Source organism: Cervus canadensis, chromosome 17 (genome assembly GCF_019320065.1).
Source record: "Cervus canadensis isolate Bull #8, Minnesota chromosome 17, ASM1932006v1, whole genome shotgun sequence".
NCBI lineage: Eukaryota > Metazoa > Chordata > Mammalia > Artiodactyla > Cervidae > Cervus > Cervus canadensis.
Genome location: NC_057402.1, coordinates 51,160,368 through 51,184,530, shown reverse-complemented (window position 1 = coordinate 51,184,530; position 24,163 = coordinate 51,160,368). Strand labels below are relative to the sequence as shown.

The 24,163-nt window shown below is 42.0% G+C and overlaps 1 protein-coding gene across 13 annotated transcripts in view; it reads left to right on the top strand.

Moving 5' to 3' along the window:
* The window catches only part of AKAP13 (A-kinase anchoring protein 13), a 312,448-nt gene that overhangs the window by 249,095 nt on the left and 39,190 nt on the right, over positions 1–24,163 (top strand). For all 13 annotated transcript variants that reach the window (XM_043489653.1, XM_043489650.1, XM_043489649.1 and 10 more), the window contains 3 exons: positions 3,656–3,698; positions 5,457–5,586; positions 11,968–12,142. In XM_043489653.1, coding sequence (XP_043345588.1) covers positions 3,656–3,698; positions 5,457–5,586; positions 11,968–12,142 — 348 coding nt within the window. The remainder of the gene's footprint in view (positions 1–3,655; positions 3,699–5,456; positions 5,587–11,967; positions 12,143–24,163) is intronic.

Below are 24,163 nucleotides of genomic sequence, written 5' to 3'. Positions count from 1 at the left end.
TTTTGTAATGCTGTGTGCTAACTTCTCAAAACGTTCCATTCAGTCCTGTAAATGTCACTGTCATTGTTTCCCCTCTTTTGTCTCATGGGACAGATACCTAGATGTCCATCTGTGACCTTTAAAAGTCACTGTCAAACTTTTTTCTTCTCGACGCATCCCCCCCGGCACCCCCCCCCCCCCCGCCCCCGTGTCTTTGTCAGTTTTTTATTTGTTTGTTGGCGGGGCAGGGATGCCGTGCTGCATGACTTGTGGGATCTCAGTTCTCCAGCCAGAAGCTGAATCCAGGCCATGGCCATGAAAGCTCGAATCCCAGCCTCTAGGCCACCAGGGAACTGCCCCAGACCATTTCTTTAAGAATATCTTTTCTGTGAGATTAAACCACATGAATTAATTGGGTGGAAGAAGTTCCTTTGGAACTTTTACTTTTCAATCCTTTCACTACACTGTAGGTTTCAGATTATTATATCATTACTTAATAATCTAGTTTAGTATTAGTTTTAGTAAACTCGGAGAGGAAATGAATCCTGACCGCCATGAAAATTACTCTTTACAGTTGTATGAGATTTCTAGACGATTCCAGTATTGCTGTTATTAATGGAGAAACTACTTGCTATATAAAGCTAAATAATGAATTGTTTTCATATAAATCAAATTAGTCTCAGGCAGTTATAAATATGATTCAGCATGCTTGTTCAGCGCCGTTTGCTGATCCTAAGTTTGAGCAGTATTTAATACTTAAATATTAAAATTTAGTATTTAGTAAAGTAATTAGCCTCCAACTAATAAAAATAAATGAAAAAAAGGCAGAAAAATAAAAAATAAATAAAATTTAATATTTAGCAATATCAAGTTCAGGGTGACATTTTTGCATTGTTCTTAAAGGAAAGTGGCTTAGGCACAAATGAAGTTCTTATATGTTCAATACTTTTTCACAAGTAAACGGCCTTTGGTATAGGCATATAAGATTTTCACTCCATACCAGTTGTCACAGGACGGAAGTTGTCTCATGGGACAGATACCTAGATGTCCATCTGTGACATTTAAAAGTCACTGTCAAACTTTTTTCTTCTACAACTTTTGAGTTTTTCCAAATTCTCAAGGCTGTTTCATCTCAAAGTATTTGTAATATGCTTGGAAATAGGTTAGCATGGCAAATAAAACTAAGTTTCCAGTAGTGTTTCTTCTACCACTAATATAAAATTATTACCAGTTATGCAGTTAATCAGCTCTGGTTACTCAGTTAATCCAACATAATGTCATCACAGAGAATAGAAGCTCAAAGAAACCCTTGAATCAAATGTCCAGCATTCCTCAAAATGTGTTCCTTAATCTCAAAAATACAGTGAAAATTATGGGGTAGGGAGATAAGAGAAATGGCGGGGGAAGAGTTGGTTCTCAAACATATAAATTTAGGAAACTATTTTAAGCAGATTTCAAAGGCTTATGTGTATCTTGTGAGTTTTGAAGGTAGTGTTCAATATGCTGTGATTCCAAAATGTATTAACCAGGTAAACCATAGTATGTGCAAGACAATGTATGACGTCTCAGGAGACAAGTGTTCCATGGAACACACTTTTAAAAATACTATGTCCGTCTAACAGTTCCAGTCCTGGAATGTTACTGTATTAGGTCTGCAGGTTGTTTCATGCCTTAAAACAGAAAAAGGCTCGTTGAAATATGCTATTTACTTGCAATAGTACTTAATAGGCTAAATTCAGTGACAGATTTCTTTGCTTCTGTCTGTAATTATGTCATGGAAGTAACGTTGGTTATATCATGTTCTTAGATGCTCTGAAAACTTGACACTTCAGGAATGTCAGAAGCATTTATTTTAGAAACATTGGTGAATTAGTCACTGTTTTCAGAACCATACCTGAGAGGTCATAGTAAATGAATTAAAATGAATTGAAGTATCTTTTAGCAACAAAAAAGTTGGAAATCCTTATAGGAGTTACAGATTCTCACAGTATTTGTATCACGTATTTGTTGAGTTCTTAGTTTATTTGACAGAAACCTTCTGGGAGCTTATTCTTGGCCAGGCTCTCTGCTGGTTGGGGTTTTTCTTTATGAGTTTTATTCTTACTTTGTTCATATTACTGAGGTGGTAACTTACTAGGTAACTGATCACATGTACAGCAGAATCCTGGCAGCCTGAGAGAACTTGATGGTGCTTGTATCATTCGGGGCTCCTTAAGTGTAAAAGTTTTAAAGCCCCCAATCTAAACCACACTCTTAATTTTTATTTAGGTAAATGAAGGCATTCTGAGCTTTAAATGCTGGTGTTCTCACCAGATCATGCAGAACTGAAAGATAGATCCCAGATCTTATTCTTCCTCTTCCTCTTCCTCTCTCTTCTGGCTGTTGTTATTGTGCATCATAAGTGAAATAGAAGGAAAACCCCAAAAAAGTAAAAGGAAAAGCTATAAAAGCGATCTTTTGAAGCCTTTGAATTCATTTTTAAGTTTCTAATGCATTATTTACACCTGTTGGCTCTATGTTAGTAATGACTTCAGCTTTGCATTTCTATTCAAAATCTGAAACAATTTGGGAGTTTTTAAGAGTTTCAAATGTTGATAATTTGATAGTGGAACATTTTTCATACCTCTATCAAATCGAAGTTTCAGTAATGTCAAGGGGAAAGGTGTGTTTTGTCCACATAATAACAGTAGTTACACAGAGCACCCTTTGTCTACCTGGAATCACACACAGAAGGTGTTTCTATACCTGATCTCCTAAAACTTGGAAACCACTTGCCACTGTGTGATTGCGGCCTCTCTCTCATCTGAGTCCTAAAGTAGGTTAACCTCTATTAACATGTCATAGATAAAATAATGGTATCATTACTTCTTTATTTATTCCAGTTAATACCCTGTCTGACTTGGCTGTTGATGTAATGACTCATTTCAGTTTATGGTCTGATAGTTATGGAAGGAGGAAAAATATATGTGCCCTACTCATTTTATCAGTATCAAGCTAGAAAGACCCTTAGCATCTGTTTTATCTTCCTTATTTCAGAGATGAAGAAATGAAATCAGAGATCTCACCCCAAATTAGTGGCAAACCCTAAACCTTATAAGTTGAGTCTAATGCTCTTTCCTGTTCACTAATCCATTTCTAGGCATGCTCAGGAAAATGTCAGGCATATATTAGCTTGACTTTTAGTGTAGAAATATATGAATACAAAATTAACAGCATACAGAAAATGACATGTCATTTCCTGTTGTATATTCCTTCTCTGACAGCATCTCAGAAAGATGGCCTATGGACTCTGATGAACCTTCATAAGAACAGAAATTAAACATACATTTGAGCATTTTCATTGTTTCATTTTGGGGTTTCTTTGGTTACTTGAATCCTGGATTAAAAGAAATTTTCCCCATGAGAAATTCACTCCCAATTGCTGCCAATTTCCAGTTCTAATTTGAGGGTTTCATTTTTAATTTTTCCTTCTTCTAAACCCTCAGAAGGATCGCTTCTCGGCCTTTTGGCTAAGGTCAAGTGTAGTAAACCCTCAGAAGGAAAAGCACCCCACACTGGCTTTCAGAGGCTATTTTTTGCTTTATCTGTGTCAGTCATAAAAACACTAAGCATTTTATCTGTTATCCATGTAAAATGCTTTTGTTCTAACTTTTATCCTGCCATTCTTGTTTTCCAGGTTCACGGCCCTTCCACAGCACCAGCTCTAATCTGACTGGGAGGTACGATATACATTTATTTTGCTACTCCTTTTCTCCAGATAAAATGAAGGAAATCTGAAATGTCTTAACGCATTTATGCAAAAATAAGTTAATTGAACTTACTGGAATTTTACTTCCTTGATTGATAAATTTGGAATATTGGTTTTTTAATTTATGTCCTGAATAGTTTTCTACTTTTATTCTTTATAGCATCCTATAGATAAAGATTATTGGTTGCACTTAGTCACATAGGATACACTTATATTAACTTTATGAACTTTGCACTCTTTGCTTATGGCAGTTTTTAATTTCTAAGTCTAAGAACATTTTGTTTCACGGTGTGTGTGTGTATCGGTATTCATGCAGTATTGCTGCCTACTTAGCCCTTGCAAGCTTTAAAGCTATTTTCTTCTGTATAGGTTCAGTCAGTACACACCTCTGTCCAGGGAACTGACTTAGTTTTTTGTTTGTTTGTTTGTTTATGACTTAGTTTTTAACAACAGCCTAGAGATTGCTATTTTGACTCATTGTTTATTTTTATATTCTACTTTTCAAGCTTATGAGATTAAATATTCAATCTTAAGCATAATTGGGGTTCTCACTGTTGCCCTGCAGTGTCTTATAAATTGCCTTCTTTTTGCAAAGGCATCAGTTGTGACCCAGTAATCCAGAACTCTCTCGATATGAGTCCTCTTGTTTTCACTTACGTCAAATTCTGCTTACTCTTTGTTCTTTCTAGAGCAGTTTTCATTTCCCCTTTGTCTTAGTAACAGACTGCTTTATATTCCAAGCAGTATTTTAAATATAAATAGACTTGAGCTACTGAACAGGACCCATGTGGTCCTACTTGTCTCTGCTCTCACAGAAGCCCTCGAGGCAAACACTAGTTTTCCATGGAAAACTTCTAGCATAACTGTTCTGGGACCCTAGGAAAAGTAGTTTGAATAGGTTTCTATATAATAGATGATGTATTATGTAACAGTTCTACGTAGTTGTATGTATACACAAATGATAGTGTGTACAAGGGCCCAGCATTGTTTGAGGAACTCAGCCTTTGTGAGTTTCCCAGGGTCTGGAGATGCCCATCATGGATGGGCTTAGGACACAGGTGTCATAAGCAAGTAGACCAGTACCTCCAGGTCTCTGAAACTCCTCCAGTAGCTCTTTCTGCACACAGTGCCCGTTATACCTACCATGCAATATATTGTCTCCTTAAATCGTGCTTAACTGAATTCACATATTGACGGTCCAGTGTGCCAGAAACCTAAAGAAAAGGTGTGATCTCTGCTATGAGGGAACTTGTATATGCATTCAGTCATAAAAACTCCTTGGTTTGCATCTGTGGGTTTCTTTTTAGACACCTGTTAAATGCAAAGACGTTTATACAATGGGTGCTGTTTTAGGTTAAGCAATTTCAGATAAAGTAATTAATGACTAATTAATCATTAATTCTAATCAAAAATTAGCATCAGATCCCTGAAAACCCATTAGTGAAACACTAATAACTGACATAGAAAATTTAGCCAAGTTTTCGCAATAGGACGTGAGCACTGTGGTATGCTCTGTTGTTGGGTTGATATGATTATATAAAACCATTTAGCAGCCTCTGGCCACCCTTACTCCTTTGCCCATTTGCACGTTAGCATGTAAGTTGGCTGTAACTTGTAGCCAGAATAATACCTGACAATCATGGTTACAAAGAATTATATGTAGAGTGTTTTAATTTTTAAAAAACCAACTTCTGTAATCTTTTTAAAAACTCTTCTGTTTTCTATTTAGTATAACAGAAGAGAACTTTAATTTCCTGCCACAAAGCCCCAAGAAAGATTTTGAAATAAAGAGTGGAACCAAAGTCAGTCGTACGTTCAGCTACATCAAGAACAAAATGTCCAGCAGTAAAAAGAGCAAGGTGAGTACTGTTGTGGGGTTTCTGTGTGACCCCTCAGCCAGCCCTCCGTAGGCTCCGGGCACAGCACACAGCCGGAAACTAACTACATGATGGGGTCCTGTGGAATTGAGTTGACAGATGCTGGCTCCAGGAAGCTAATATCTGAGGAAAACTAACAGCAAGAAAAACAGCCATAAGAGATAACACTACTAATTGAATTTTTACTGTATGCTGAGAGCTTCCCATGTATTGTCTGATTTAATCATTTGCACACATTGTAAGGTAGATATTATCTCCCTTTATTAGGAGTAAGGTACCTCATCTGGGAAAAAACCAGGAATAAAAAGTACCTGTAATAATCCCACATAGAGATAAATACTCTTCTAATATTTTTTAAATATATTTTTAGAAAGGAAAAAAACAGAGTTAACTTTCTTATACTAATTCCCATTGCTAAACAGGAAGATTATGTTTCAAATCAGTGAGGAAAACTCTCTGCCTCTCACTTTCCTACACTCTATTCACCCACCTGACCTCCAACAACATAAGGAGGAAAGAAACTGAGACTCACTTAAGGACTTCTTGCATGGGAATCACTATATATCTGTGTGTTATATGCATACACTCAGGTACATAATTTCTAAGTTTTTAAATGAGGTAAGATCTCTTTCCTTTGAGCGAATACTAGGTTTGGTCATCACTCAGATTTTTCCAGAAAACCTGCCATCACAATTACATTTTCTCCTCATTTCACCTGCCCAGGTGCAGAATGAACAGAAAGTAGGCAAACTAGAAGACTCATGAAGAGTCTAGCAATCTGTGTTTCTGGAATGGTCTCATATTTAAGCGTTAACCTCATGCTTAGTCTTGTTTTATAATTCAAAACAGTTAAGGTTAAAGAGGGCAGGACACTTATTATTCTTTGTGTGGCAGCAGGGCTGAAAATAGAGCCGTGTCTGTCTTATCAGCTGGCGTGGCCGCTGGCAGGCATCAACAGAAGAAGGCCTCCTTGAAAGAGCAGTGTTAATGGGCCAAGTGTGTTTGAATGGAGTCAGCATTCTGCCAGGTGCCGACGGGCCTCTGGAGGAACCAAAGCACACGGTCTTTACCTGGACGACTTTTACCATCTGTTCGGATGATTTCAAGTGTTTCTCTTGCCTTTTATTTTGGTTTTAAACCGTGAAGTCTTTTCTCCAAACAAACTTTTAAGCAGAAGACCAGGGTAAAGTGGAGAATTCCCCCCTTTCCATCCATCTCCTTCGTGACACCAGCTTAGGGGCAGAGTAGTGAATACGTCGCTGATGGCTTTGGGGAGGCAGTACAGGCAGGTGTGAACGAAACGACGTGAGACTGAACGCAGAAACTGGGACCTGACCTTCAAAAGCATCTCGCACCGGTCTCCTTTTACCAACCGCGGCACAGAGAAGTACGCTTCAGGTCACAGACTAGGTCATATCTCGTGATCTGACGTCTACCAAGTAATACTGTTCATTTCATGTTCACTCTTCAGCAAGAGTGAGCTGCACAATGTCTCTTTCCTTTAATTTTTTCAAATAATTTCAAAGGACTGGAGTCTGGAGTTTGCTAGGAGAGGGCTGAAAAGGGGCAGGCAAAAAGAAGGTAATTTGTGTGCAAGTGCAGCCTGTCAGCAGCAGCAGGGCGTCTTCAGGTGACCCTTCACCTCCCATCTTCTCTTTGTCAGAGTGACTGCACTCTTTTGCAATGAGACTGCTTCCCCTTTCAGGCTCTTGACCCCAAGATTTGGTCTCTGGCAGCTTGTGCTATCTTTGCTGCTGCTGCTGCTAAGTCGCTTCAGTTGTGTCCGACTCTGTGCGACCTCATAGATGGCAGCCCATCAGGCTCCTCCATCCATGGGATTTTCCAGGCAAGAACACTGGAGTGGGTTGCCATTGCCTTCTCCAGTGCTATCTCTAGCGATGGAAATTCTCCAAAAGTTACAAATCTGTAACCCTGGATTGCAATCCATTTCACATTATCAGGGGTGTAGGCACCCCTTTAGCCACATTATTGTGTGTTAAGAAGCTTAAGTGTCATCTTTGATTGTTGTTACCAGCTTACTTCAAATAAGATTGTTTTGTCCTCACAAAGGATAGCTCAGCTTTTGTCCATATACCAAAAGATAGTAAGAAACAGGAGAATTGGTGAAGAAATGCATTTTATGATGATATTGTTGTCTAGTCACTAAGTCATGTCCAACTCTTTTGTGACCCCATGGACTACATAGTCCACCAATCTCCTCTGTCCGTGGGATTTCCCAGGCAAAAATACTGGAATGGGTTGCCATTTCTTTCTCTAGGGGATCTTCCTAACCCAGGGATCAAACCCACATCTCCTGCATTGCAGGGGAATCTTTACCACTGAGCCACCAGGGAAGCCCCACATTTTATGTTAGGTTGCGTTAAATACGTTGTCTGTCTTTGCCATTGTATCCACAGGAGGGCTTTTCCGTTCAGAAATGTTTGATTCTCTAAAAGGATAACATAAAAATGAGTGAATATTTTCTTCGTGTCATGATGCTGGCTCTACTGATTTTCTTACCCATTGAATAGTGTTACTTCTCCATAATGCCTAAAAAATTGAAACGCTACTGCAGATGTTAGCACTAGTTTTTTAGTGTAAGCACTCTCTATAAAATATACTGTATGTATAACATAATATACGCTATATATATTTTTGTATCTGTAGCCATGTGAGTATGAGGCATTTGGGGGAAATGGAGTATTGATCCTTTATAGGTCCTTTCAAGAATTCTCGTTAACTGGCATGAGTTAATAGATAAATATGTTGAGCCGTGTGTGTGTATGAAAGAGGGAGAACCTAAACAGGAAATAAAACAGGAAGACTGGCCGGCAGTTTCTGCTTTTGTGTTTTAGTATCTTTAAGAAGTAGTACTGTTTCCTGCTAAGTAAGTCTGCTTGCTGCAGACTCATAACATAACAGACACACACACATAGTATATATATGTGTGTGTGTGTGTATATAAAATGTCCTCATTACAGAGGGAGTGGGGTGTGGCCCTCTCTAAACCATCCTGTCACATCGATTTTTTTTTTCCTAAGCTTTCCTCTTTGCAGACGAGTAGGAAATGGTCAGAGATGTTTGAGACAAATTCTTAATCTGATTTGAAGTAGGCCTTTTTGGATGCAAGGATTAGATTCCTGCATAGATGTTAATCTACTCCCCGGCTTCATGACAAGACATTCAACTTCACCTCCCAGTTCCTGTGAAGTGTCTAAAACAGAACTAAACATCTTAGCCTCTCAGAGGTGCTAACTAGGGTAAAGTAGTGTTTGCCAAGACTTAAAGCAACGTTAGATATCATCATCTCTCTTGTTTCTTCAGTTCCTTAATCATAGTATACTTTACAGTTTTCCAGAGAGTTCTTTTTTTTAATGTAATTACTTGTCTAAAATGGTAGGTTTAGAAGAATCAAAATATCATTTCCCCTCATTGTATCCTAGTGCAGTTGTCTCTTGCATTATTCCCGTTAAATATTACTAGTTTCCATTTCCCCAGCACACAGGTTTAAGGCATTTTGGCAGGAGATAAGCCTGGAAAAATCAAACTTCAGAAAACAGCCAATCACTGCCTTTCCATAGGCGACTTCACCAAAAAAGTTTTCTTTAGAAACATATGGCTTTTAAAATGAGGACATCTGTTTAAATAGATGTGTTCCTTAACTTGCAGCATTGGGGAAAAAACCCGCCTCATTTTGCCAGGGCTCCCGTCCCACCACTTAAGCACTGCCCACTCACAGCGTGTGCAGGGGAGTTTGCCCCCGTCGCGCCCTGGGTCCTCTCTGCCCGGGCGGCGGGCTGCTCCGGCAGCATGCAAATAGTTAAGCTTGTCTTGAGGAAACCCGCAGCCTCAGCCCTCCCCCGTTCCTTTTCTCCACCAGTCCCCAGCTTCCTCTTACAGTTTCTCTGGTGGTTGCTCTAATGGCAGCTCAAAATTGCCAGGCCCTGCCCCGCCGGCATGAGCCCCTCCTCCCGTGAGAGCATATTTCCTGGCATGGGGGTCGAATCATGTCGGCAAAATGGGGTCGTTTTCATGAAGCACCCCTCATAACAGTGAGATTCATAGGACCAAGGCATGGGGAGGTAAGCGCCTGACTTCTTTACAGCACTAGCTTCCGATCAACAGAGACAGACACAGTGGAGTCTGTTTTGTTTTGTTTTTATCCTTGGAGGAGCTGGTCAGGGTTCTCGCAAAGGATGGGGAGATTATCTGTTCAGATTTGAAGAGCATAGCAAGGCTTGGGGGAGAGTAAGCTAGTTGCCTACAGATTTTCTTAACTCTCAGAGCAGCTTTTTTAGCTTTCTTGAGCAAAAAGCTCAGGTGCTCTTCAGTTTAACATTTTGTATATAAGAAGCCTTTAGCAAAATTTAGTTCAGAGAAAAATTGTTAGAAAAACTCCGTTTCTTCATACTGATTTCTGTTAGTTTTAGATACTTTAGCAGTTAACGAATTTTCACTCAGAACAGTTTCCTGTTTTATAAGGTGAAGTAGTTTGTTTTTCCTCCCTTCCTTTCCTGTTGTTTTTTATAGTTCTAAAGTGTAGCAATTTGATTCTTAGATTTTTATCATATGCATGCTATTAACACAGGGGGCTTCCCTGGTGGCTCAGAGGGTATTAACAAAGGACTTTATGCGAATCACAGATTTAGCAGACATTCACCATTTCAGGATAGCAGATGAGTTCTGAATACAGTCAGAAGACCTGGGTTTCTGATTTTATCTGCAGATCATTTGCTGTGTGACATTCTGTGAGTCCACAAACGTCTCTAGTCCTTGGCAGTAGGATGCAGTGACCAAGAGCTGAGCTTTACAGTTAGCAGATCTGAAAGTTAGCTCCAGCTTGGGCAGGTACTGGTGTATGACATGAGCCATCTCTCAGCCTCGGCTCCTCGAGTGTTACACAGAAATCAGAGCTGGTCCTTACACGCCATTGGGTTGTTAATGAGAAATTTCATGTCAGTTGCTTTCTGCAGTGCTTGGCACATAGTGATTGTTCCAACTCTTGCCTGCTATTATCTTTGTTATTTATCTTTTCAGTTAGGAAATGGGAGGCATAAACGCCCACCCTACTCACTTCAGAGTTATTGAATCAGATGAAATAATGTAGACAGAAAGCATTGATTGAAAATCCAAGACCTTTGGTAGTTGTCATGATCACTAACTTCAGCGTCTCTTTTTTCAGGAATTGTTTTGGATGACAGCAATAGTATTGTTATATGCCCTGGAAAATGGGTACCCTAACATTGGTGATGACGACCACTACTAAATCCATTCCTCCTACCTCTGTAAATTGCAATTCAGGGTCCAGTTAGTGTGAAAGAAAGTTATTCATTTGCTGTTGATTAACCAGCCAAGTGTCTGTCTAACCATGTCTGGAAGGACCTTTTTATGAAGAGTGTGTGGTTAGACCACACAGTCCTCATCTCCTAAGGGTAGCGTGTACCTGAAATGCCCCTGACCGCCTTGGATATTTTACCAAGGGTCTAGCACTCATTAGTATTTCTTTGCGTTTTTAGGGTTTAAACCCCTCCTCCTCCAGTTTGAAAATTGCGCCAAAGCTGAACCTTGAAATTAATTAGTAAGAACAGCAAATGTCTATATGGGGGATAGTTCATATTTCTGGCTAGAGTAGGGGAGGCAGTTATCAGATATGTGCCCTCTCTTGAGGGTATGTGGTGGGTGGGAGGCAGTCATGGGGAACCTTGAGTCATTTTTCACGCTGCTCAATCATCTCTCCCTCAGGCTGGTCTCACAACCATCGCATCCTTCCTTCTGCTCCCTGCCCTGCTACTGGGCTCTGCGCTGGCTTCCCCCATGGGCTCAGCGTGGCTGTCTCGGGAGGCCCCAGGGCCACCGCAGGCTCCTCCTCCCCCAGCACCCATGCTGGTCCCTAGGCAATGAACGTGTTGATTGGCATAGCTTCCCTGGTGTCTCAGATGGTAAAGAATCCATCTACAGTGCAGGTGATCTGGATTCAATCCCTGGGTTGGAAAGATCCCCTGGAGAAGGCAGTGGCAGCCCACTCCAGTATTCATGCCTGGAGAATCCCATGGACAGAGGAGCCTAGCAAGCTACAGTCCATGGGGTTGCGAAGAGTCAGACACAACTGAGCGACTAACACTTTGACTTTTCAAGCCAGGGACAAAACTGTTCAACCTGCCCAGTCCTCCTAAGGTTTTTCTAATGCAACTCGAATGCACACAACTTAATAAAAAAATTTTTTTATGTCCAGGACAGCATTCCTAACTTTGATTCAAAACATTTACCAGCCACTGTTGACCACAGGTAGCCCAGTAGCTTTCTAGAAGGGAAGGCCTTCCAGTGTTCAGTTAACAATGTAATGTCGATTGTTTTCTTTGGCAGGAAAAGGAAAAAGAGAAAGATAAAATTAAGGAGAAGGAGAAAGACTCTAAAGAGAAGGAGAAGGACAAGAAGACTGTGAACGGGCATGCGTTCAGTTCCATCTCCGTTGTGGGTCCCTTTGGCTGCCACCAGTGCATGAAGTCCTTCACCAGCAAAGATGCCTACACGTGTGCAAGTAAGAGATGCGTGTGTTCCTGTGCAATAGAACGCTCCAGGCTCGGAAACGTTTGTTTCTCGTTTCCTGTCCTTCCCACCCCTTATCTGTTCCTCTTTGATGTGGAGAAGTAGCCTTTTTTCTGTCTTCCTTTAAACAGCATTGAGACACATATTCCAGATAAGAGAATACAGAGCCCTTAATGTTTTTCACAGAGCCCGATTTCAAATATCCTCTCCTGTTGACCCTAAGCCACTGCCTCATTCCAGAAGTCCATGTCAGCATGAAAAAAACCATCTCATAGCCTCACACCCCAAGGCCGCCCAGCAGTCCCTTGTCAGTCACTCCGGCTCACTTTTTACTCTAGCACTAACCATTTGCAGTTCACGGGCCATATGGAAACAGGCTGCAGTTTGCAGACCCTTGCTATGAGGCGTTACGTCTCAAAATGCGGTTGCACACAGAAAAGAGTCGTGCTCATCGTGCACACCGGGGAAAATCAAGGAGGCCGCTTGTGGTCAGACGTGGCTGAAGTGAAGGGCCAGTCATCCAGAAGGCGGACGTGATGAGCGTCACGTTACACCTGTAACCAGTTTGGACCGAACAGTGACTAACCCCGTCCCCAAGAAGCACTGCCCAGGCCATGATGTCACGACCTGGTCTTGATTTTAGTCATTTGTGTGAAATGTCGTGAGTGACTTGTTAACTCAAGATAGTTAATTTACTGAAATTTGAAAATTTTTTAAACTGTATCTGAACAGAGTCAAGAGTTACAATAATAATAAACAGCCGCTTACCTCCTTAAATGTTAGAGGCAGAGTGGAGTGACAGTGGCAAAGAGCCCGTGTTATCCATGCTGCAGCTGTTGTGACTTTTTAGACAACTGGTGTTAACGCACACATGTTCCTAAAATGCCTCTTATGGATATATTTTACTCCAAATGTTGTCTGCAGCCCTCTTTGTTCTACTGTCCTGTTTTTCCTTAAAGAAAGCCTCTGGGGAGCTCTCGTGTCTGTATTCATCCTCGTGGGCAGATATCACACACATGTATGCCCTCCGTCGTGTGTAACTTACCAGGAGATAGAGGACTCCAGTGTTGTAATACGTCTGTGCAACCTCTGGGAAACAAAAGGCTGTCACTGTCCGTATGTCCCCAGCACGTTAGTCTGGAGCTCAGGCTCTGAAAGGACTCATTCTTAGGAGACACTGGCCACTTGTCGCCAGGATAATTTCCTAGCTGCTAGACACAGTTTCTCAGTACTGAAGCGACTTGGTTGTCTGGGGCGGTGGTCACCAGGTCCTTTTTGGTATGCTTGTCTACCATTAAAACATTCTTAGCCTACTACACGTGACTTCCCAGGTGACGCTGGTGGTAAAGAATCCACCTGCTAATGCAGGAGACGCTAGAGATATGGGTTCAATCCCTGGGTCAGGAAGATCCCCTAGAGTAGGAAATGGCACCCCACTCCAGTTTTCTTGCCTGGAAAATTCTGTGGGCAGAAGAGTCTGCTGTGTGTGTATGTGTGTGTGTGTGTGTGTGTGTAATGTAAAAAGATTACATACGTGTCCTATATTATACTTCCAAAGAGCTCATTCTAGGAATGAGAAGTCAGCGTTGCCATTTTCTTGTTTGCTGATCAGTTACTAGTTCTTTTAAGATTCTCAGATGCACAGTTTCTGCAGGAGTTTGTCTTTTATTTTAGTTGAAACTACATATAATTTATAAGTGATATTATTGAGCACAGGTACGTTTGCATTCATCACCAAGTGCTTAAAGTAAACACAAGGAGGACGCTGCTGTTCACACCCAGGCCTGCCACCCTGGTGCCTCTTCTTCCCTCCAGAATCACATATACCATGCGTCTGCCTAACGGCGCGGCGGAGTGAGCTACCCATGTGTCAGTCTGTGTGTTAGACACTCCATTTCTCTTTTAAATCTGTACCAGTGAGAGCTGTGGAAATTTCCTCCTCCACTGCAAAGAATCATCTCCCCTGTAAAGTGCCTGTCCTCCATGACAGGAGTGTTGGCCTCAGAGAAGAACGGGGAGAGAGCACATTTCTTGGTTGGCTGCATGAAATTCATATTCTAGCAACTCCCAGCAGTACAGCAGGCCAAACACCTGCTTTCTGCTATGAAACATAGTTCTTAAAAATGTCTTCTCAACAAAATAAGTGTTGTAGAAAACTAGTACATAAGTGAGCATGCAGAAAAGAAAATCTGCAAGCCGTGTACATCCTGATCTCCATTAGGGACTTGATTCATGTCAACCGTTTAATAACTGTCAGCATCTTCTGCCTGCATTTGCTAATGCTTCTTCATCCTGGTTTACCTTGCTTACGTGGTATCTGGGGGTTTTTTTGTCGTAAGTTCGGCTTCAGCTTCATAAGACTTTTCCCCCTCCCGTGGGGATCTCTGGAGTCCCTGTCCTGCCGCCCTGGCCCTGCGGTGCCGCAGTCCTGTGTCTGTTTCAGCGGGGATCCCGCAGGGTTTCATCATTGCTGGATTGGAATTCCACTAACCTCTAGAGAGAGCTCCTTAACTCAGGGTTCTAGGAGATACAAATGGTGTAAATCCGGACCCTGGACTCATACATAACATAAAATTCTCACACCAGGTCCAGGGGAGGGCAGGTGTGCATGGTTTTTTCCAGGCTCTTTGGCAGGGCTGTTACAGTCTTTAGTATAAACCTCTTAACTATATTCAGGGGTCTCAATTCCAGTCGCCACTATGTGCCCAGAGACCTCGTGTCTGAGGGGGACGCTCTCTGCTTCTTAGAATACTGCACAACCAGCGGGTGGATTTGAAAAATAACTGAATAAAACTAACAGTAAAAATAAAACTAATAATAAAAAATAAATAACTGAATGCAAGCAGCTCTTGAAAAATCTTCATGGAGATTTTTCACATACTTTAGTGTTCTGCATCAGTGGTGGGTTGCTATGATTTCGATTTTATATACATAAAGGAGCAATGGCTTCCGTTCTGTCATCTGCTTCAGTAGTGGGGAAGAGCTGAGTGGCTATTCTAGGAGATCTTGGTGACTTCAGACTGAATTCTTTTTTTACTTTTAACTGTCAATAAGTCTGGTGGCACAGACAGTAAAGAATCCGTCTGCCAATGCAGGAGACACAGGACTCTTGGCTTTGATCCCTGGGTCAGGAATATCCCCTGGAGAAAGGAATGGCTCCCCACTCCAGGATTCTTGCCTGCAGAATTCCATGGACAGAGGAGTCTGGTGGGCTCCAGTCCATGGGCTTTCAGAAGAGTTAGACGTAACTGAGTGACTAACAGCACCAATAAGTATGCATTTGAGTTCCTTATCGTAAATTAATTTATTCAGCAAAGATCAGTTGCCTGCAATAGGCAAGGCACTGTATAATTCATTCAAAAGCTGTTTGTCAGCAAATATTCTTTGAGCAACCTGTGTGCCTGGCACCTTTCTCTTATTTTTTTTTCCATGAGTATATTTGACATGTAACACTGTGTAAATTTGAAAGTGCCAAGCATTAACTTGATGCATTTGTATATTATAATCTGATTGGTGCTAATGTTTCCATATTTAGCACCTGTGTCACATCACATGATCCTTTTTAGTGGTTGGAATATGTAATTAGGAACACCTTTCTCAAGTTGCTTATTACACAGTGGCTTAGAGTAAGAGCTCTCAAGGTATAATCCTTGGTACTTACTCATTGCAGCATTGTTCATGTTGTGGAAAACTTCAAAGGAGCTAAATATTTAACAGTAAAATGTAATATATTCTTTAGGTGGAATATTATGCCAGTGGTAAAAATGGAATAGCTCAAAGGTCATCAGCAAAGTTTTTCTGTAGGGACTTCCCTGGTTGTCCAGAGGCTCTGAGACTCTGAGCTCCCAATGCAGGGGACCTGGGTTTGATCCCTAGTTGGGGAACTAGATCCCACGTGCTGCAACTAAGACCCTGCACAGCCAAATAAATTAATTAGCTTAAAAAAATGTCTTTCTGTGAAGAAGCTGATAGGACACTAGGCTTCGGAGGCTGGTAGGCGTCTGTGGTGATCACCCTACCTGCCTCTTGTGGCACAGAAGCAGCCATAGATAAGACATAAATGTGAGCGCGACTATGTTCCAATAAACCCGCTTTTACAAAACAGGTGTGCGCTGACCTCAGCCCCCAAGCTGTGGTTTCCCAGCCAGTGGAATAGATCTGCAGGTACCGACATATCTCCAAGATGTTTTGGAAACTTGAGAGGCAATAAATGGAACTGTGTGTATGATCCCAAATTATAGGAAACAGATAAGTAAATAGTAATTGTTTATGTAGCTATATGAGAATGTCTAAAAGGATATACACCAAACTGTTAACAATTTGAAAAAGAGGTTAGAGGAGAGATTGAAGGGGACTAAGTTTTTGTTCTACACTTCTGCGTTGTTTGAATTTTTTAAGACTGTACTTGAATATTGGCTCTCTGAGTTTAAAAAAAATGTAAATGTCATCTCACTGGTAGTTTCAAAGGTTTTTCTGCTTGTCAGCTGGTCTCTGAAGAAAGTGCAGACTGTGTTGATGTTGACTGAAGAACGTAATGGCTTTAAGCAGTTAGTTGGACAGAAGATTCAGAGAGAGTCGCTCTGTCACTGTGCTGGTAGCACCAGGTGGACGAGAAGCGGACCCCACCAGCTGTCCGTTCTGCGTTGTGATGTGAAATACTATAAGAAAGTTGAGGGACAAAAGAAAAGGAAAATCTTGTTTGAAGACACAAAGAATCCTTTTCTTTGTGCTATTCTTGGTGACTCAGACAGTGAACAGTGAACTCAGATTCCCGGACGCGTGCAATGCAGGAGGCCGGGATTCGATCCCTGGGTCAGGAAGATCCCTTGGAGAAGGGAATGGCAACCCACTCCAGTATTCTTGCCTAAAGATTTCCATAAACAGAGGAGCCTGGCGGGCTACACTCTGTGGGGGGTCTCCAAGCGTCAGACTCGACTAAGCGACCAACTCTTTGACTTTCATAGAGAACCATAGGTTTATGGTTATAGTGAGTGGATGACTCACTATATACTTCCACTAGTAGCTCCAGATAACTTTTCAATTTAAGTGCAGGCTGGAAAAAGTTGTCTGATGTTGTCAGTATATGAATCATCTTATTACTGTCATTGATTTTTGCATACGCATTATTTTCGAGTAAAAAGAGTTGAATTATTGTTAGTCTGTGTTAGAGTCCAGTGACTCTGAATCGAACCTGTACCTGGCACATGACTGCTTTGTCAAAGAACAGAATGTCCACCCTGATGGAAGAGAATGTACCTCTTGTAACCAGGCATCCTAAACCCATTTTTGTCCCTCCATACCTTTCCCTCTTCAATAGAAATTCTCTTCTGCTCGACTCACTCCGTGATGAAATAGAGCTAGGGCACCTCAGACTGTAGAAGTGCTTATATTGTCAGTAATAGTGTCTACAGGACGCCCCCTGGAGAGGGGACCCGTGTTGCCTCTGGGAAATGTCTGTGGCCCAAGGACGCTGAGCCACTCACGAAGAATCACGTGTGGTGGGGGCTGATACTGACGGGGAACAACCCAACTCAAGAGATTTGAGGCTTGTAGACTAAAGTTCTCAGCCACTGGTCTGTGTAGTAATTAAATAGCTCAATAGAACAGTGGTTTTCAGAATGGTTTTTATGGAACTGGTGTTTTGGAAGTTCCACAGACTCTGGAATTTATGTATTTTTAAGACTACTTTACAACCCACTTAAAAATACACTCTCAAAAGTGTCACCAAATTTTAACATCAACATATTAACTTTAGCTGTCAGTCTACCTACTTTGTTTGAATTTTTCCTTCCATCTTGAATTAATTGAAGAATGTAATATGATTGCAAGGCAAGCCATTTTTTAAAAAAGAAAACTACTAATATTTGTACCTACCTCTCTGTGAAAATGAAGATACTGTACTCTGTATTATGCATGAAAAGTGAAAGTGAAGATCGCTCAGTTGTGTCCAGCTCTTTGCGACCAAATGGACTGTAGCCTGCCAGGCTTCTCTGTCTGTTGGATTTCCCAGGCAATTGAGTTGCCATTCTCTTCTCCAGGGGCTCTTTCCGACCCAGGGATTGAACTCAGGTCCTCCTGCATCACAGGCAGATTTTTCACTGTCTGAGCCACAAAAAGAAATACAGACATAAATTAGATGCTGAGGTAGATACGTGAACAGCAAGTATAATATCCACATGATTGCTCATATTTTGATCCATCAGAACAGCTTCACTGTTCTCTTTCATTGCAAAAGTATATGTTGAAATTATAGTTCAAATATCTGTGCTGTTTTACATATTTGATAGCACACAATATAGCAATATTTTATTAAGGCTTTTTAAATATGGAAGATCAGTAAAATAGTGGGTTGACTACTAGTTCTGTGTTAACAGTGTTTATAACAGTAGGATGGAGGTTTTTGTCTTAATTTGTGATTTTAATGTTGAGTCACCTGAGTTGTCTGGTTCTTCTGGAAGCAGACTATTTCATGGAGTCCACTGTGCCATCACAAGAGTCTTCTGTCTGGAGAATCTGTCAGGGGGAGGAGCTATTGTCCTGATGGTCTCTGCCAGCAGTTCTTTGACTTACGGAAGTCACTTGATCTAACAGACGTAACAAGTTATCTTAGGTCTGCTTAGCACAACAAGGAAGAAGAGTTAATGCTTTTAGGTTTAAACTGAAAGAATCAGATGACAAAAAGGAACTGTTTGATAGGGCCTGGTTACCCTAGTGTATACCTAGGTGCAAAAATAACATTTTCAGTTTGCATACCACCCCACCTCAGAAACTTAGGGGCTCCCAGTCTCAACTGTAGTTTTGCAGTCCGCTCCAGGATTAGTGTTGAAAGAAGCTCAACGTTCAGTGGTGACCTTAAGGTCTGTGTGTGGCAGGGTGCAGCCTGCCACTTGTAAAAAGAAGAGGAAAAATCAAGGCTTGAAAGCAAAGGAAACAACATGTAGTCATCTTCCCCAAGGAACAGAGGCAATGGGCTGATTCTCTGCAGCTTCCTGAAGAACAGGGCCTGCAGTGCATGTTTGTGGGTGTGAAGCACCGTTTGTGATTTTGGCAGGAAGTGGAAACTATGAGTAATTTGAGGACTCAGAATCTTTTTTCGCTTCCCTCCATCCCCTCTCATGTCCGGGATCTTCACAGGAATCTCAGGAAACAGGAACCTCCAGTTCCTTTACCTCCTAGGAAACCCTTGTGCTGTTAGCAACCCTTTCCTTGGATTAATATAATCCTGTTTGCTGACCCTGGAGCCTCAGACCCCAAGTGGCTGCTCAGTCAGTTTTGACTCACGGTTTAGAAAGATCAGCCACCTGGTCCATCATGGTCCGTGTGACGATGGCTAATGTTGGTCTTCGCCTGTCTTTCAAACATCTCTAGTCACTCTAATACATCTTTCTGCATGCAAATACTGAGAGATTCAGCAGGCTGGAACTTTTAAAACAAGTCAACATCTCTTGACCCCACTGGAAAACACCTAGACCCGTCTGAAGTCATAGTCGTGGTGAAAGCTGAGTTCCCTTGGTGGACTTAGGTGAAATGGTCAAGATTACAGACGCTAGAAATAGCCAAGGGGCAGGAGCAAAGCCTCCCTGAAGTTGGTTCCTCTGCAGTTTACTCCTGGAAAACAAACACACGGTGAAAGCAGAGTTCCCCCTTTGTCGGGAATAAGTAATTTAATTTAGGAGAAACTTGGCGAGTTTGTTTGTTTGTTTTAACTCTGCCAAAGCTCTACTCTTATTTTAGGATTTTGGTAACTTTAATAGAGAAAGGAGGAGAGCATCTTACCACTTCTTCCCCCTTGCAGTTATGTAAAGCTTGCCTTGAATAAGTCAGCTGTTCTTTCCAGCCACCACGAATAATTTGGTCTCTGGAATGCCTGGTGGAGTCCTTCAGCACAAGGAATCCGCTACATTCGGGTTTTCAGATCTTGCCAGTGATTCTATTTTGTTTGCTTTAAACACATGCAAGATGATAACTGAGATTACTGTGGATTTATTTTCTGTTGTGTTAGCAGCTTCTGAGTACTTTTGTGGTAGGTTGCCTCTCTTGATTAGAAGAAAAGAAACAAGTGGACCAGCCTCAACCCAAGTAGGAAACAAAGAGTTCAGACTACTTGTGATGGTCTGGTTCACCTTGAGATTTTGTCCTGAAAGGCAGCTCTCTGGACAGTCAGGTTTCTTACATTTAGAGTTCATTGCTTAGATGGTGAAATACGTATAACCAGTTAAAGAAAAGAAGTGTGTTTGGGGAAAGGACGGTGGAAGAGCCTCAGCAGTAAAACCAGTTCTTACCCAAGCAGAGCACTTTGGGTTTTGCTCTTTGTTGATTTGTTTGCCAGCATTCTTGCAAAAACTTCTGTTAGGTGAGCCCTCCAGCTCCTGTGATGTAGCTCTCTTTTGTGGCTTTCGTCTTGTTCCGTATAACCGGCACTGTGGTTATCACACCAGCTACCGAGAATATCTTACAAGTCATTTGTATCTACGCTCTATCAGTCCAGACCAGGCCGTGTCTCACAGTCCCCAGAGAATTTAAACCAGAAGTTGCAGAAATCCTTTTTGAGCATGTATTTCTAACTTTATCAGTATTTAAATGTTTTTCTGCTGTTGTTGTTTTGTTGGTGAGTGTTGACATGATAGCAAGAAGTTGGACCTTTCTCGCCTTAAAGTTAGAAAAGTCTCTCTAACCCCTAACCTTTAGAAGGATCTGAGAGTTCTCCCCAACGTGGATTCTGCTGCTCAGACCAGTCTCCAGGAGGAAGGGTAGTCAAAGCTCTTCAGCACAGCCCTCCCTGGAAAAGCGTTGGACAAGCCCTTTCTTCAGAACCTGACACAACTCAGGAAGCTGAATCCTTCCTTTAACAGGCAGGCCTGGAGTATTCACGCCATTCTCTAATTTCATTTCAGTTTGGCATGGCGTCTCCTCTTAACTCTTCTTTAAAGCTGATTTTCTTAGGCCAGTCTCTAGTGGGTTGTTGTATTTCTCTGCTGAAGGTGAATGGGTGTATGGTATATAACAGTTCACCAAAGCTCTGGTGGCAGAGTTTTAAAAAGATGAAGCAACAAATAAGATGCGAGCTCACAGCCCTGTGGGTTTTCCTTCATATTCTTTTGTTTGATGCCTCCATGTAGCCAGGAAAGAAGCTGAAGGCTGGGTTGTTTGCTTTTAAGTTCAGAGGAGTCCAATTAGGGGTCAGCTCTGTTCCTGTAAACCATGGTGCCTTTTTGAAGAACTTTGAAGAATGAAAGCATATTGCTTACTGCTATTAGGAAATGTTTTTTGAAAAATAAATAAATAAAAGGCCAAATAATTCTTTGATCCCCCTAACAACATGGTATAGAGTTTGTGACAGGGAGCTTGAAAGTGGTATTAGATTGTCTTCAATTCGTATGTTCTTGGTACTTGTCTGTTTTCCAAAACAGAGGTTTTAACCTCAAGACTTCAGCTGATGTCAGTTGGGCCGAAGTTTCTAAGTCGCCCACGTACACCACTAAAACCATTACCGTGAACTGAGTCCAGGACAGCTGGGTAACAAGTTGAGTGGTTTTCAAGTAGGTACTCGAGTGTGTTAAGCAGACATGCATGCAAACTGTTTATGTCTCAGACTTGTGGCCATGTTATAAAGTATGTTGAAACTTCAGCTGGGTTGTGGCTTTGGGGACGTGTGTGTCAGTTAACTAGAACAGTGGATTGTGTGAAAAGTTGTTTACCAGAAGTACATTTTAAAAATACTACTTCTGCTTTTATGGTACGTCAATTGGAGTTGTCCTTTAAATCTCAAACACTGGTCTGAGAACTTGAATATTCCTAAAATCTATTTTAAAGTAATTGCACCATTCCCACTATTTAATTCTCTATAGGGTGATGAAACTGTGGGTTTTGTGAATTGCCTGTTCATAATCTTCATACTTTTTTTCTATTTGATTCTTCGTCTTTCTGTTTTATGATGAGTTTTAAACATTTTGAAGATAAGGTTGTTAGGTGTGGCACTCCCTTTTAATTCCATTTCGAAATCTCTGATTTCTTTGGCTGTGATACGAGTTCATTAGTTTTCCCCATATTTTTTTCCACCCATGTTTCAAAGTATTATTTTGTGTTAGTAAAATGGTATGAAGAAGAGGTTCTCTTAGGATACTTAGGCAAGGCACAGAGGGCAAGGAAGAATGGGATTAAAGACAATGGGCTTCCCTGGTGGCTCAGAGGATAAAGCGTCTGCCTGCAGTGCGGGAGACCTGGGTTTGATCCCTGGGTTGGGAAAATCCCCTGGAGAAGGAAATGGCAATCCACTCCAGTATTCTTGCCTGGAGAATCCCATGGACAGAGGAGCCTAGCGGGCTGCAGTCCACGGGGTCGCAAAGAGTCGGACACGACTGAGTGACTTCACTTCACTTCATGTGAAAGGCAAAGAAAAAAGGTAGGAAGGGGAGCTGAGAAGCCTGTGCGTGAGGACATGTTGGGTCAGCAGGACTGCGCCATGGTCTCAGGTGTCTGTGGAGCAAGGGAGGGGAGATGGTCACGGTACAGTACCATGATGGAAGCAGGTGTGGGATACCAGAAGCTGAGAGATCACTGGGGGTCTGCTTCCCTGGGAGAGTCAGACAAGACTTCAGAGAGCTGAGTCCTGCCAACCCAGTCAGGGAAGGAAGAGTGAGCAAGGGACACAGTTGCAGGAAAGAGTTTGTTCAGAGCTCAGAGGTGTGGCCGAGGGGCTAGAAGTGTACACACACATGATGGGCTTAAGCTAAGTAAGGAGTGTGGCTCAGATGGTAAAGAATCTGCCTGCAATGCAGGAGACCCAGGTTCGATCCCTGAGTCGAGACAATCCGTGGAGAAGGGCATGGCCACCCACTCCAGTCTTCTTGCCTGGAGAACTCCGTAGACAGAAGCGCCTGGTGGACTACAGTCCATGGGGTTGCAGAGTTGGACACGACTGAGCAACTGACACTTTCACTTATCCTAAAGATGATGGGGGACTATTAAAAGAGTCACTTTCTGAGAGTCTGAGTCTCATTTTCTTGGAGATAAGTGGGAAAAAGTTTTGAATATAAGTCAATAAAGACAAATTTGGTCCGGCCCACCTGTTTCCTCTTTGACCCTTTGTGGAAGGCCGTTGGCTCGTGGGGCTTAAAGCCTTTAATAAAAGTTCACCAGAGTCTAGATCTGGAATGTGAGTTTCATTGCATATGATGTATAGAAGGGCACAAAGGCATTGGAGTCTCAGGAGTTACTTGGATTTCTGTTCGCCGATTCTTCTCTTTTCTGGGAGCAGTATGATGATTTCTTAGTCAAAACGTATCCTTATTTCCAAATAGCAGAGAACTTGACAATTTAACAAGGGCCAGAGTATTCCAGTTCTTGAGAAAAGTATCCTCAACATGTTTCCTTTTCGCTGATTAGAATGAGTCTACTCCCCAGGGGGCTCTCTGCAAAGGCTCCCTTGTGCCCAGAAAGGGATGTTGCTGAGAAGCCCTGGCATTAATATTCAGGGATGTATAGCCCCTTCGTAACTGCTGACCTCTGGAGCAACTTCACGACTTAACGTGGAAGTGTGCATAATCACCAGCAGTGGAAACGCACAGCGTCCGTGCAGCTCCTTTGCAGTGTCATTCCTGGAGGAGAGGACGCTGGAAGCAAGAGTAGGCTTGCTTCCCTCCAGGTTGCTTCCTCTTGTTGATTCCCTGAATAAACCTTTCCCAGAGAGTCTCCCCTCATGCTGACATTGGGAATTGAACTTGAGGGTCTCTTCCGGTTGATGAGCATCAGAAAAATGACTGGAGAGTCAATTTCTCATGGGGTGAAGCTAGAAGAGGTTACTCAATAGAAGGCCCAGTAGGCCTGAGAGTTAAAGGCCCAGGATAAAGCTTCACCCCATCCCACTTCCAAACTAGTTCCTGCTCTGGACCATCCTGTTGACCAAAGTAGAGTTGCTCCAGGTGGCCTCTTTCATGGGGGTCATATCTGCCGTGATTCCTCCAGTGTGAACTGCCCCAACCAGGCCCTGAAGGATGGCTGTGTCCTAGTGACG